This window comes from Sinocyclocheilus anshuiensis, unplaced genomic scaffold (genome assembly GCF_001515605.1).
Source record: "Sinocyclocheilus anshuiensis isolate Anshui unplaced genomic scaffold, SAMN03320099.WGS_v1.1 scaffold208, whole genome shotgun sequence".
Taxonomy (NCBI): Eukaryota; Metazoa; Chordata; class Actinopteri; order Cypriniformes; family Cyprinidae; genus Sinocyclocheilus; species Sinocyclocheilus anshuiensis.
Window position 1 is genome coordinate 494,420 of NW_015557186.1, and position 14,712 is coordinate 509,131.

Genomic DNA, 14,712 nt, shown 5'->3' on the forward strand with positions numbered 1-14,712 from the left:
CGATTTCCCATCAGCCCTCAAACCATGCTGAAATCACACTCTAGTTTAGTCTGTGTGCACGAGATCAGCCCTTCAAATATCACCAGCAGAAATCCTGTTTATTCACACATTTGTAACTGGATGATGTTTGGCCAGGTGTGTGAGTGTGAGTGTGTGCGTGAGTGTGTGCGTGAGTGTGTGCGTGCGTGTATGAGTGTGTGTGAGTGTGTGCGTGCGTGTATGAGTGTGAGTGTAAGTGTGTGTGTGAGAGAGTGTGTGTGTGTGTGTGTGTGACCTGGACAGACATAGCAGCAGCCGTCTCTGCTCCTGACAGGCGTGTGACACAGAACCGGAGGACACGCTTCAGAATCACACAACACTCTTCCCAGCCGACACGTACAGCTGGTGCACTCGTCCAGACGCCACGTCTCTCCCTCCACGAACAGCTCTCCTCCGGGAGCACGACACACCACCAGATCCAGACCCTCCGGCTGCCCGCTGCCCGACTCGTCTGCTTCACACACAGACAAACACCGAGTGAGGGCTTCATCCTGAGACTGAGATCAGTTACTCAAATCAAGATGCTTTTGCAGGTCAAGGTCAAGAGTGTGCAAAACCTCACAAAACCATCAAAACAGACCAGTGGAAACTAGTTTGGTCGGGCCAGCTTTAGGTTTTTTCATCAGGAAACACTAATACGATACATTTAGATGGTTCTGTATGTAAATAATGACTTTTGAAGAAATGTGATGAAGAACTGACTAAATAATCCAGTCCGTCTTTATCCACACAGAATCCGCTTTAGAGCAAGTGATGAAAAGATATCAGACATTAGAGTAGATTATCATGAATATCTACATTCACAAGGAATTTCTGTCTAACTTTCCAAGAAAATTCTCTAAACTTAACAAACCTTTTCTCGTACTTTAATGAGTTTATTCTCAACATTTTATCTCGATTTTTTTATCGCAATTTAACGACTTTATTCTCAACATTTATTTTATTAAGACTTTGTTCTCGAAATTTAACGAGTTTTTTCTTGAAATTTAACGACTTTAATCCTCTTCCGTAAAAAAAGAGTCTATTTTAGGATAATTTGGATTTGTTGCATTATGACCCTATTTTCATCACAATCACACATTTTCCTTCACATTTCTGTGGAAACCGTGACGCATTTTATTTTTCAGGATTCACAGATGAACAGAAAATTCAAAAGAACAGCATTTATTCGAAATAGAAATCTTCTGCGACATTATAAATGTCTTTACTGTCACTTGTCATCAATTTAATGCGTCCTTGATTAATAAAAGTATTAATTTCTATGTTTTTGAAATCACGGTTTCCACAAAAATATTGTGCAGCACGTTTTCAACATTGATAATAATCAGAAATGTTTCTTGAGCAGCAAATCAGCATATTAGAATGATTTCTGAAGATCATGTGACACTGAAGACTGGAGTAATGATGCTGAAAATACAGCTGCGCATCACAGAAATACATTATATATTAACAGAGATTCACATAGAAAACAGCTGTTTTAAATGATAATATTTCACTATTTTTACTGTGGTTTTGATGAAATAAACGCAGCCTCTGTGAATATCAGAGGCTCTTGTCAGTGTCGTACCCTCACAGCCGGGGCAGCACTGGTTTGGGTGGAGCACAGGGTGGGTGCAGGTGGGTACGGAGCAGGTGATCAGCACACACATCTCTCGGCCGGCGTGACAGAAACAGTCCCGGCAGCCGTCGTGCCATCCGTCTCCATCCTCGAAGCGCTGGCCGCTCGCCGTCAGACAGAAGCTGGAGGAGACGGTGATGGAGGCGCTGGTGCTGTCTGCATCTGAACACCACACAACATCAACATCAGCATCACAGCCATGAAGACATTCAGAAAAGAAGACCAGTAGAGATCATAAACGACAGCAAACATAGCAACAAGCTGACAAAACTGGTCCGTAAACCTCCCAAAAAATACATTTTGCATAAATAAAACCATACACCTTTTTAGGATTTTCATCACAACTTTCGTCATTTTGTAATGCATCTGAATGGTTTAATTTTATTTTCTTATAAAATGTGAGCCTGGAGCACATGCATAAATCTCAATTTGACAAAACTGACCCTTATGACTGGTTTTGTGCTCCAGGGTCACATTTGTTTGTAATTCTCAATGTTGAGACGGATCAGATTTTCATTGCTGTAATTTTTGACTCATTTATGGCAAAACAAAATACTGCAATACGATCAGCGGTATTTTAATATCATTGATATACTATTATAGTTTTAATTGTTTTGTTTTTATTTTCCATTTTCAATTGAATTTTAAAGTTTTTTTTTTAATTTTTTTTTTTATATGTCTATATAGTTCAATGAATTTTATTATTCTAGTTTTTATTAATATTTTATTAATGAATAATTAATATTTTTAATTTTTATTTTGATATTTTCATTTCGTGATTTGTATTAGCTTTTGTTTTCTTTTAATAGTCCATATGGTTTTTATTCCTTTTTATTATTATAGTTTTATTCATATTTCAAGTTAACTTTAATTTCGATATATTCCATTTTAGTGAATTATTATTTATAAACTGTAATTTTGTTGTGTTTTTGTCATTTTTATTAGATTTTTCAAATGTCTATTTAGTTTTTATTAATTTTTAGTTTTAGTTCAACTTTTTTCAACATTTTGCCTTTTTTATAAATTTGATTTCATTTATTTTATTCCAAGTTACGAAAATGTTGTTTATGGTTTTAGTTAAATGATGGCAACTCAGCATAAAGAATAAAACTACTAAACTAAAACGTATGATCATAATGATAACATCAGTCTAATATGATACGAGTATTAGTGTAATGTGAATATAATATCCCTGATTACAGTCTCCAGCTGAAATAACATCTTCTGAACGTCTGATATTTAGCCAATAATGAGTTTATAATTATGCTGTGGATAAACTGAACTGAATGAACCAGTTAAAGCAACACAAACACAACTGCTTTCCTGCGTCTGCGAGTGTTTGCTTCCTTTAAAAGTATTCCTTTTTATTATTATAGTTTTATTCATATTTCAACTTAACTTTAATTTCGATATATTCGATATAATTATGCTGTGGATAAACTGAACTGAATGAACCAGTTAAAGCAACACAAACACAACTGCTTTCCTGCGTCTGCGAGTGTTTGCTTCCTTTAAAAGTGTTTTAGTGAAGGTTTCATCTCTAAATATATTTAAGCTGTTTGCTGAAAACTGATCCAGATGTGTGAACGAACTAAAATACACTCCACAAACACACCAGATTCGCATGAAACTGAGCTGACAGAGTTAAAATAACCTTTAGTATCGAGTTTTTGTTAATATTTTGAATTAGGTTATTTTTATATTTTCTGTTTTCATTTTGATTTTAGTTGGTTTTAGTAATTTTGTTGTGTGTGTTGACATTTTTATATCAGTTTTTTTCAAAATAAACAGCGTCTTTAAATAATTTTAGAGTTTTAGTTCTATTAGCACATCAAGTTAAACTACATGAACTAGCTGAAATACATTTTTATTTCATCTCATTTAAAGTTTATTTTATTTCAAGTAATGAAAATGTTTTTTATGGTTTCTGATTTCATTTTGATTTAGTTAAAGTTTTAGTCATTTTGTCTTTTGTCGTCTTTAGCTTTTTAAATTTTATTTTTTAAATAATTTTAAATTTAATTCGTTTTCTATTAGCACATCAAATTAAACTAAATGAAGTAGCTGAAATACATTTTCATTTCAAACAAAATTTAATTTCATTTAAAGTTTATTTTATTTCAAGTAATGAAAATGTTTTTTATGGTTTCTGATTTCATTTTGATTTAGTTAAAGTTTTAGTAATTTTATCTTTTTTTGTCATCTTTAGTTTTTTAAATTTTATTTTTAAATAATTTTAAATTTAATTTTAGTACATCAAGTTAAACTAAATGAACTAGCTGATATAAAATGAAAAGTTTAAGTATTTTTATTTTTCAGTTAAAGTTTATTTCAAGCAAAGAAAATGTGTTTTTATGGCTTTATTTTTAGTTGTCATTATAATATATGCGTTGTTTTAGTATCACTGATATACTAATATAGTATAATACTAATACTACTAGTTACTATTAATATTTTTTATTTTTATATTTTCTGTTATATTTTTATATATTTTGTTGTGCATTTTATTCTTCTAAGTTTTTATTTTTTAAATGTTATTTTTAAATATTTTTTAGTTTAATTAGATTCATTATTTTAGTACATCAAGTTAAACTAAATAGCTGAAATAAAATAATTTGTAGTTTTTTTTCTCCATTTATTTTAATTCTTTTATTGATTTTATTTCAAGTAATGAAAATGTGTTTTCATGGTTTTAGATTTAGATAACTATAATAACCCTGATGATATATAAACGCATATTTAATGTTGGACATAAACCAGACTCGCCATGCATATTTTCCCACGTATAGACATTTATAAACTGCTTGTAGGAACATTCTGTACAGTGAGGCCTCAGATGAAATCTCATGACCTCTGACCTCTGCTCAAGCGGTCTCAAATCTCCTCGTGCGTCTGCGCAGTCACTCACCTTCACACTCGCAGACGCTGCAGCCCTTCCTGCTCTTTCTGAAGCCGCCGCCGCAGTGTTTGTCGCAGGTGAACGGCGGACAGCGGACGCAGCGGCACATCTCACAGCCGTGCTTGTTCCTCCTGTGAGGAGAAACCACACATAAACAACCGGCTCAACCAGCACTAACCAGCATAAACCTGCTGGTTAAGCTTCGAAAGCACAGCTCTTGATTCCTGCTTAATGCTCAGATGCACTTCAACTTCTGAGGACGGATGAAAGCACGTCTCGCGATACCTCGTAATAATGCAGGACACTTTTATGCGTATAACATCGTGATTCATTAAAGTTTCTGGTCGTTGGGAGCTGGTTTTTGTAGAGGCGCGATACACCGGATCCAGATGCTTAAACCGGTTTAATGGCCATCTGGTTCTGTTTTCCTCTGCAGAACATGAGCTTCAAGAGTCCAGATGTAAGCAGCACCAGAAACACGCTCACATCAGCGCTGAACATCATCTCTAGTGCCCTCAGTAGTGCACCACCAGTATGAGCTCACTAACTAGAGCCAGCATAATGCTGATCATATTTAATATTATAAATCAGCTATTTTAAATTATAAATAAATAATATCTAAATATAACATTAAATATTATAATAATAATTAATATTATTATATTTGGGTTAAAAATTACTAGGTTTATTTATGTTTAATGACAAATATATGTTTTATTGCATTATTTTTTTTATAAAATAAAATATTTAGTTTTTGTTATTAAAATTTTTAATTATTTTTATTATTAGTAGTAGTGAACCACTAGGTCACCTAATATCAATAATATTTAATTTACATAAAATGTTAAATAAATAAAATTTGATATACATTTGATATTTATAAATTTTATTTATATAAAATATAAAATTAATAATATTTAATATTATATACTATAATATTATTAAATAAATAAATAATACACAAATATAATAATTCATATTAGTATATTTAATATTAAATTTAGGGCAAATTACCAATTTCTAGGTTTATGTTAAAATGACAATAAAAGCTGAAAATAATATATTTCATATTTTATTACATAGAAATTATATCTTTACATAATAAAAATATATTTAATTTTTTTTTATTATTAAAAGTACTTATTTTTTATTTATTCACTTTAAATAACAATGAATAAATAAAATATTTACTTAATATTTTATACTTAATATTTTATTTATTCATTTTTTTACTACACAGTTATTCAAAATTATCACACAAAAATTAAAAACAAGTATTTATTATTCATTCACAGGAAGAGGAAACTACTATTTCTGTTATTTCTGGTCAGGAAGTAACAATTAACAGCTCATGATGATAATATTAATTGTTATATCGTCTATTATTAGCTTATAGAAGACTCTTAGCATCTTCACAAAGTCTCATAATTTGGGACTTTTAGTTGAATAATTATGCTCAGAAGTTTGTTAAAACCACTATCAGTATAAACAATAGTAATAGTGATGCTTGATTTAATAAACTACCATCATGTTTCATGTTTTACAATCAAATCAAGAGTGGACCCACCTACATAAATCCAGTTTCAGTCACAATGTGAAAGTCAAATCGGAGAAGATATCTGAAAGTCTGAAGGTTCAAACCGCACGAGTTGATTCATGAACGATCACCATTAGGGCTGCTAATGAATCATTAATGCGTGAGTAATAACAGCGTCGTCGTCATAGATCATTAATGAAACAGCCAGAGGTCACTATACTGTCTGTCAGTGTGTCTGTTGTTCATGAATACAGTACAGTAGTGGTTCACTGCTGAGACAGCATGCAGCACACAAACACAGAACCAGGTCTTTGAGTAAAGTTTTGAGTCAGGACGACTGCTGACTCCACACATACTTCTTTACGTCCTGTCAAATCCAATGGGGAAGCGATTTAAGACCCCTTTTGTCGACCAGTGTTGGGGAAAGTTACTTTTAAAAGTAATGCATTGCAATATTGCGTTACTCCATAAAAAAGTAACTAATTACGTTACTTAGTTACTTTTTATGGAAAGTAATGTGTTACGTTACTTTTGCGGTACTTTTTAAATCTGGACAGGGCTTGCTTGTTTGTTTTTAAAATAAAAAAGTTATATTTTTGGCAAATATAAAAGCCTTTTCACACCAAAAGTGAAATGAATAAGCCTCAGGCTGATGGGAAAGTAAATTTACGTCCGTACAGTAGAATGCAGAAGAAGAAATTTCAACACTTCAGCAATAAAAAAAGACACACAAACGTTTGTCTAGAGTCATTTGTGCTTATTATTATGGTTGAACTGGAACATCGAAGGTCAGAAGCAAAGACATTGGTTAATAGAATGGGATTAAATACATAAAGCATATTTGTGTTGTTTAACAATTAATTATTGCAGGTTTGTGTCATATTTTGAGTTTGCATTTTTACTGTTTTATTCTTTCATACACGCCAGTACAAATTGCTCTGATTACGTAACTCGCGTTAATTGTAATTCGTTACCCCCAACACTGCGTTCGACTGTATAAAATATCAATGTAAACAGCCTCGTCCACATCTCCGACAGGCAAAGTCAAACATCATTAGTGCCGACGTGAATAATCTTACTGAATTTACGTTTAGCATTCGCCAGCATTTTCAAATTTCTCAGCAACCGGAACCGAACATAGTAGCATCCAAAGCCGTATCTAAGGCCCTCACATTCTTACTATCCTCAATTAAATTTTGGATGCGTGTCTCTAGTTCTGAGATCTTCTCTGTCAGCCTAACCATTTCCCTGCATTTATCACATGTGAATCCCTCGCCGCTGACAGAGAAAGCTACACTATACATGTGGCAAGCGGTGCAAGTGACAATAACTGGAGAAGAAGCCATTACTCACTGTGATAGTTGAATGAATTCCGACTTACCACAATTGTTTCATGAACTCGTGAAAAAAACAGAGCGAGAAAGAAAAGAAATGGAGCGAGAGAGAAAAGAAACGGTAGGCGCGAATGACAAGCTAACAGGCTAACGGTATTTAGATTTCAACGGAATTTAACGGTTTAGATAAAAAACTTGTATTGCTGTATTGCTATTACTGCGTTTAACCCTTTGTCAACATTATTTTAACACCATTATGTTGTCACTTTCAACCCTGGGTTAAACAATATTTCTCACTCATACTTAGAGGTTAGCACTACATTTAACCCTGGGGTAACATTACTTTGACCCTGTGATGAAGTCAATTTTAACCATGGGCTAACATTATTTTAACCCTTTGATGAGGTTAATTTTACCCCATGTTAACATTAACCCTGTGCTGATGTTACTTTTAACTGGGTTAAATTTAGTTTAACCCTGTGAGAAGGTCACATTTAACCCTGGGCTAACATTATTTTGACCCTGAGATGAAGTCAATTTTAACCCTGGGTTAACATTATTTTAACCCTTTGATGAGGTTAATTTTACCCCTGGGTTAACATTTACCCTATGCGGATGTCACTATTAACCCTGGGTTAACATTAGCTTAATCCTGTGATGGGGCCATTTTTAACTCTGGGTTAACAGGGTTAAACATACATAACATTTTGGATTTCTTTTACACAAATGAAATATTGCAGAGAGTAGAGTGACATTAACAAAAATATTCATAATATTACACTTTTTATTTTAAATAATATTTAAATATATTTTCCCATTCACACTGTTGCTTTTTGTAACCCATCCCACCTGAATTAATAAGAATTAATAAGACGAATGATGAATTCTTAATAACTTTTAAAGTTTAGAACTACGCATACATGAAAACAAAGCGCTTTAGCAAATCATGCCACAAATTGTTCATGTGTTGCATTATATATTACATACTACTGCACCTAAAACAGACATACAAATGTGCATTTTATAGCTTTTACAGGTGCATCTCAATAAATTAGAATGTCGTGGAAAAGTTCATTTATTTCAGTAATTCAACTCAAATTGTGAAACCACTTTAAAAATTCCCTTATTTTGATGGTAATATGTAATTGGATTTAAAGTGCACAATGTGGTTATCTTAAATCATCACTATTGTAATCACATCAGGCCTGATTTGGACAAAATTAAGTGAACAAGAGCTAAGAAAACCTTTAATTATAAACACATTATCTCTAATGGCTTTCTGAACTTAAGGGGTTTGTTTCAACCAGCTGCAGATAATTTAGAAACAGAAGAGGGTCATCTTCATTCAAATGCTCATGATCTTTGGGTTTGTTTCCAGATCTTTGTTGCATCTGTTTATCTTACTAGCAATAAACGCTAGAATCAAACACACTCGGAGCAGAAGATGATCTCAACATGAGCCACTATAAACAGGGATTTCCTCCAGAGTGAGATGGAGAGACAGGGCTCAGAGGACTCAAACTTCTTCTGAAGTGATCCAGGAAACCCTCCGGCCCCCCTCAGGGAGCTCAGACACCGGGTTTCCAGTGAAAATCTATCTGCTCCATCCTCCACTGGGGGCTCGTGGTTCAGATACCAGCGGAATCACACCACATGCTCACATACAGACGCTTTTGTGTCAATGTGCATTTGATCATTGTGCTGAAATGAAGGGATGGTTTTGAAATGAAAGCACTGGCTCCTTATGAGGAGAGCAAAGCGCCCAGATGTTTGACCAGGGTTACGGATTACTGGGGGTCACGCTGTTTAACAATGAGTAAACATTAATTTAACCCTGTGATAAGGTCATTTTTAACCCTGGGTTAAACAATATTTTACACTTGCATTTAGACAGGACGTAGCATTGTAATTCGGGTTATCATTATTTTAATTCATTTTAATTTTAATTACTTTTTTCAAACTTCCATTTAGGCAGAGGTTAGCACTGTGTTTAACCATGGGTCAACATTGTTTTAACCCCATGATAATGTCACTTTTAACCCTGGGTTAACACTATTTTTACCCTGTGATATGGTCACTTTTAACCCTGGGTTATCATTATTTTAATCTAGTGAAGTCACTTTTAACCTTGGGTTAACATTATCTTAACCCTGTGATTAGGTCACTTTCAATGCTGGGTTAAACAATGTTTCACACTTCTATTTAGACGAAGGTTTGCATTGCTTTTAACCCTCCGTCAACATTATTTTAACCCCATGATGATGTCACTTTTAACCCTGTGTTAAACATAATTTCACACTTGTATTTAGACAAAGGTTAGCACTACATTTAACCCTGGATTAACACTATTTTAACCTTGTGCTGATGTCATTTTTAACCCTGGGTTAACACTATTTTAACTCAGTAATGAGGTCACTTTTAACCCTTGGTTAAAATTATTTTAGACCTTTGATGAGGTCAATTTTACTTTTAGTAGTTAACATTACTTTAACCCACTGCTAAGGTTACTTATAAACTAATTTAACCCTGTGATTAGGTCATTTGAACCCCGGGTTAAAACAATTTTAACCTATTAGCGTTCCACTATACCGCCCACGGAACACTGCGTGTTTTTGAGGGTTAACTTTGTGACGTACAACAACTCAAAAAAAGCTAAACATGTCACATCTTTGGAAAGCTGAGATTCTTGTGATTCGAATGATTCAAGCCATTTTAAAATACAATCAACACAGCAGGTACAATCAGTGTCTTTATCAGACTGCCAACAAGGCTTCATGCTGTGATCCCATTGTGTTTTCCAGCTAATAGCTCCCAGCTATAGTCAGCTGCAGCATCTGTTTACAAAAAAAAATGTAGGAGGAATGTTTTTTTCCTTTTTCAGTGTGTTCAAAGTTCTATTACTCAATATCAGTAAGACTTACAGTGATTCTGAGGTTTGTTCTGTTTAGGAACAAACCTCAGAGTGTCACCTTTCAAAAGAGACCAAAACCATGCATATACTCCAAATGATTCAAGAACAGCATGCAATTTACTTTGGGTATGCCTTTTTTTAGTCGTTTTAGGCAAGTTTTACAGGAATGCTAAAAGGTTAACTTTGTGCTGATGTTACTTTTAACCCTGGGTTAAACAAAGTTTTACACTTGTATTTAGACAGAGGTTAGCACTACCTTTTACCCTATTTTAATTCAGTGATTAGGTCACATTTAACTCTGGGTTAACTATTTTAGCCCTCCACTGACATCACTTTTTTACACTTAAGAGGTTAGTACCGCATTTAACCCTAGGTTAACAGTATTTTAACCCTAATATTACTTTAACCCTGGGTTAAATATATATATTTGAAATTTCACACTGAAAGAGCTAACAGCCTTTACTTCTGAGAGTTATTTAACCTTACCCTCTGCGAGTTAATTAGCAACAGCTAACTAATCATAACCTTACTCAATGCTTACCTCACGTGACAAGTTTATGAATACATGCAGAAATTATATTTCTTAGAATTAAGGACATTTGATTCTTAGATACTTAGATGTTACCGGTCATGAACAGATATAAACTTACATGTATCCATAAGGGCACGTCTTGCTGCAGGTCATGGGGCGGCATTTTGGTGCAGATACACTACATTCACACACTTCACAACCATAGTTGTCTTTCTCATAACCCAGGGGACACTCCAGAGAGCAGTACGTGGACACGTCAGGACAGGTTTCATCTGAAAAACACAGTCATTTACATACAAAAGATGATGAGTGAACAGTCAAACTTAGGTCAAACTAATTTGTATGTCATCCTCTATTTACACAGAGTTTAGCACTTTGTTTAACCCTGGGTCAACGTGATTTTAATCCAGGGTCAACATTAATTTAACCCCATGATGACATCAATTTTAACCCTGGGTTAAACAACATCTCACACGTTTATCAAGACAGAGATTAGCACTACATTTAACCCTGGGATAACACTATTTTAACCCTGCACTGAAGTCACTTTTAACCCCAAGTCAACATTATTTCAAGCCTATGATGACTTCCCTTTTAGCTCTGGGTTAACACTATTTTAACCCTGTGCTAAGGTCACTTTTAACTAGGGATGCACCGATACCGATACTGGTCTCCTGTACTCGTTAAAATGCCCCGATACCAAACGCCGATACCACACAGCATGTGATAAGCGCCATATTCAGACAAAGAAACACCGACAACAGAACAACAGACAGCAGAAAGGAGTTAAGGATGTCTACTACGAAGTATATGTATGCAATGAATATAATGTTAAACATTCAGTATTAACGCCTGTATAGCTGATGTGCGTGAGCCGATAAACAAAGCACGCTGAGTGGATTGAGCGCGCGGCGGTGCAGATGTTAATATTTTTTTACTAGTGGGTGCAGGACACTATAGTTCATTTATGTAAGTGAGGATAGCAAAATAAAGTAAACTGTGACAAATCATACCCAAAAATTCTTCACACAGTGGACTACCAGTAAAATTGATACAAATTTGGGTCCAAAAATTATTCAGACCGAGTCTGGGAAAAAACATTGAAGTTGAGGTTTGCATGAAACTGGGTGACAGCATGCCCAGGAGACTACAGGCTGTCATTGAGGCTAAGGGTTGCCCGACTAAGTATTCATAGTTGTGTAAATACTGTCATACTAACAGCTGTCTGAATTATTTTGGTTGATTGTAATCTATTACATACCTTTCTATCAAAGTTATCTAACATAAACTTGAAATCGCATCATATGACCCCTTTAACCCCATTATGACTTCACCTTTAAACAACATCTCACACTTCTGTTTAGACAGAGTTTAGCACTACATTTGGCCTTGGTTTAACACTATTTTAACCCTGTGCTGATGTCATATTTAACCCTAGGTTAACATTATTTTAACCCTGTCATTAGAGAACACAAAAAGTCGGCTAAAGTAAAAGCTGTTAAACGTGTGTACTTTTGTTTCATGCATATAACTTGCTAAATTCAAATCTAGTTATTTTTTGCAAAACTTTCGATGCTGCTAGTGGTGAAGAAACCCCAGACTCTTGCATGTTTTCTTAGAACTACACTTAATGATTCGGAGCAGTTCACAATCCCATGAGTTTCATGATGCCCAAACGTCCTACTGACCTCTGATACTGACTTCAATTCACATGGGAAAAACTTTCAGATTAATTTCAGTCGTGATGGTGCAGATTTGTGAGGTGGATTTGTGTCTGAGATCATTATTTCCTGGACACGCTCTGTATGTCCAGAGTCAGTGTTTGCTTGTGTTGCGGGCCGTTGGCACTTTCTCAAACACAGACCTGAGAGTATTTTGGAGCGGTTTGCACGCAACACAGTTCTCATGGGTTTGTATGTGTGTGCAGGGTTGGGCAAAGATACATCAAAATGTATTTTAAAATAAAATACCAAATACCTTCATTTTAAGTGTATCAGAAAAGTCAGTAGAAAGAAAAATTCAGTAGCCTAGGCTACTAAAACGAGCACAAACTTAACATGAACTGTTAAAAATTATAGCAATTTATGCAAAAAAATTGATGGAAAGCTGGCAGCCTGCACGTTTCTTACCTTGACCTAATTCTTCCATATGCATCAATTTTCTGTTCTGATCTCAACAAGTCTGGGCAAACTAGCCTATTGAGTAGCCACCCATCAGAGGCCGCATTTATGTCATGATGTCATCATGTAGACTTCTTACAAAGTATTTTACAGTATTTTAAAACTACAAAAATACAAAACACTAAAGTATTTTGATACAAAATATGAAGCCATTTTCATCAACCCTATCAAATACAAATTACAAAATACTATTTTGTATTTGAAATACGTATTTGAAATACATGTATCATAAATACTGCCCATCCCTGTGTGTGTGTGTGTGTGTTTGCACTCACCGCTGACACACTGGCACAGCAGACAGCCGCTAGGGTCTTGCTGGAAGCCGAATGGGCAGTCGTGCCCAGAGAGAGAGCAGTTTTCCAACGGTGGGCAGAGCAGCGGGCTCACCGTCTCATATGACGGCTCTAGAAGAGAATGTTAGTTAGTTCCTGTTTTTTTTTTCAGCAATATACATCGCTATCAGAAAGATGAAAAATAGGAAACATCTCAGAAAGCTAAAATCTGCAGACTGAAGTGCATGAAATATCTGCAGTTGGTTTATGGTTTACAAAGCACATTTTTATGCTCACCATGGCTGCATTTATTTGATCAAAAATACAATAAAAAACAGTAAAATTGTGAAATATTATTACAATTTAAAATAGCTGTTTTCTATGGTAACATATTGTAAATTGTAATTTATTCCTGTGATGCAAAGCTGAATTTTCAGCATCATTACTCCAGTCTTTTTCATATTTAAATTATTAAAAAATGGGCATTCCCACAAGGTTGTGTATTATATAAATTGTTTTTGAATTGAATTTTTAACAAAAATAACTATCATGATCCTAGCTAAAAAAAAAAAAGTTCTAATATGTCCATTATGTTATGAAAACTTTATTTCTGAATGTTCTCTGAATGTACAAAATGTTGTTTTTAAAACTTTTATTTCTTTTGTTATGCAAACATTAATGGAATGTTTAGCATTTTATCATTTTGCAAACATCGTTACGTTTGAATGTTCTCTGAACGTTCTGAAACAAGTAGTTACATTTAAAAATGTTAGACGAAGGGTCAACTACAATGTTTCCATGAACGATGTATAAATAACATTTTGAGAACATTATTAAAGACTCAATAACTCTGAACAAACATTCTATTAATGCTACTGGAAGAACGTTTGTTTACTTTAAAAGAACCTTTAAAACTTTAAAATAACTTTTTCAGAACATTCCCTGTTAGATACGTATTTGAAATACATGTATCATAAATACTGCCCATCCCTGTGTGTGTGTGTGTGTGTTTGCACTCACCGCTGACACACTGGCACAGCAGACAGCCGCTAGGGTCTTGCTGGAAGCCGAATGGGCAGTCGTGCCCAGAGAGAGAGCAGTTTTCCAACGGTGGGCAGAGCAGCGGGCTCACCGTCTCATATGACGGCTCTAGAAGAGAATGTTAGTTAGTTCCTGTTTTTTTTTTCAGCAATATACATCGCTATCAGAAAGATGAAAAATAGGAAACATCTCAGAAAGCTAAAATCTGCAGACTGAAGTGCATGAAATATCTGCAGTTGGTTTATGGTTTACAAAGCACATTTTTATGCTCACCATGGCTGCATTTATTTGATAAAAAATACAATAAAAACAGTAAAATTGTGAAATATTATTACAATTTAAAATAGCT

The 14,712-nt window shown here is 34.4% G+C and overlaps 1 protein-coding gene across 2 annotated transcripts in view; it reads right to left on the reverse strand.

The window, feature by feature from the left end:
* Nucleotides 1-14,712, reverse strand: part of LOC107678782 (cysteine-rich motor neuron 1 protein-like) — a 65,379-nt gene that overhangs the window by 11,902 nt on the left and 38,765 nt on the right. The window contains exons 6-10 of one of the 2 annotated variants that reach the window (XM_016474174.1): nt 14,343-14,471; nt 10,989-11,142; nt 4,566-4,687; nt 1,607-1,819; nt 275-493 (exon numbers count right to left, since the gene is read on the reverse strand). In XM_016474174.1, the coding sequence (XP_016329660.1) occupies nt 275-493; nt 1,607-1,819; nt 4,566-4,687; nt 10,989-11,142; nt 14,343-14,471 (837 nt within the window). The remainder of the gene's footprint in view (nt 1-274; nt 494-1,606; nt 1,820-4,565; nt 4,688-10,988; nt 11,143-14,342; nt 14,472-14,712) is intronic. The other variant, XM_016474175.1, reaches the window with a different exon arrangement.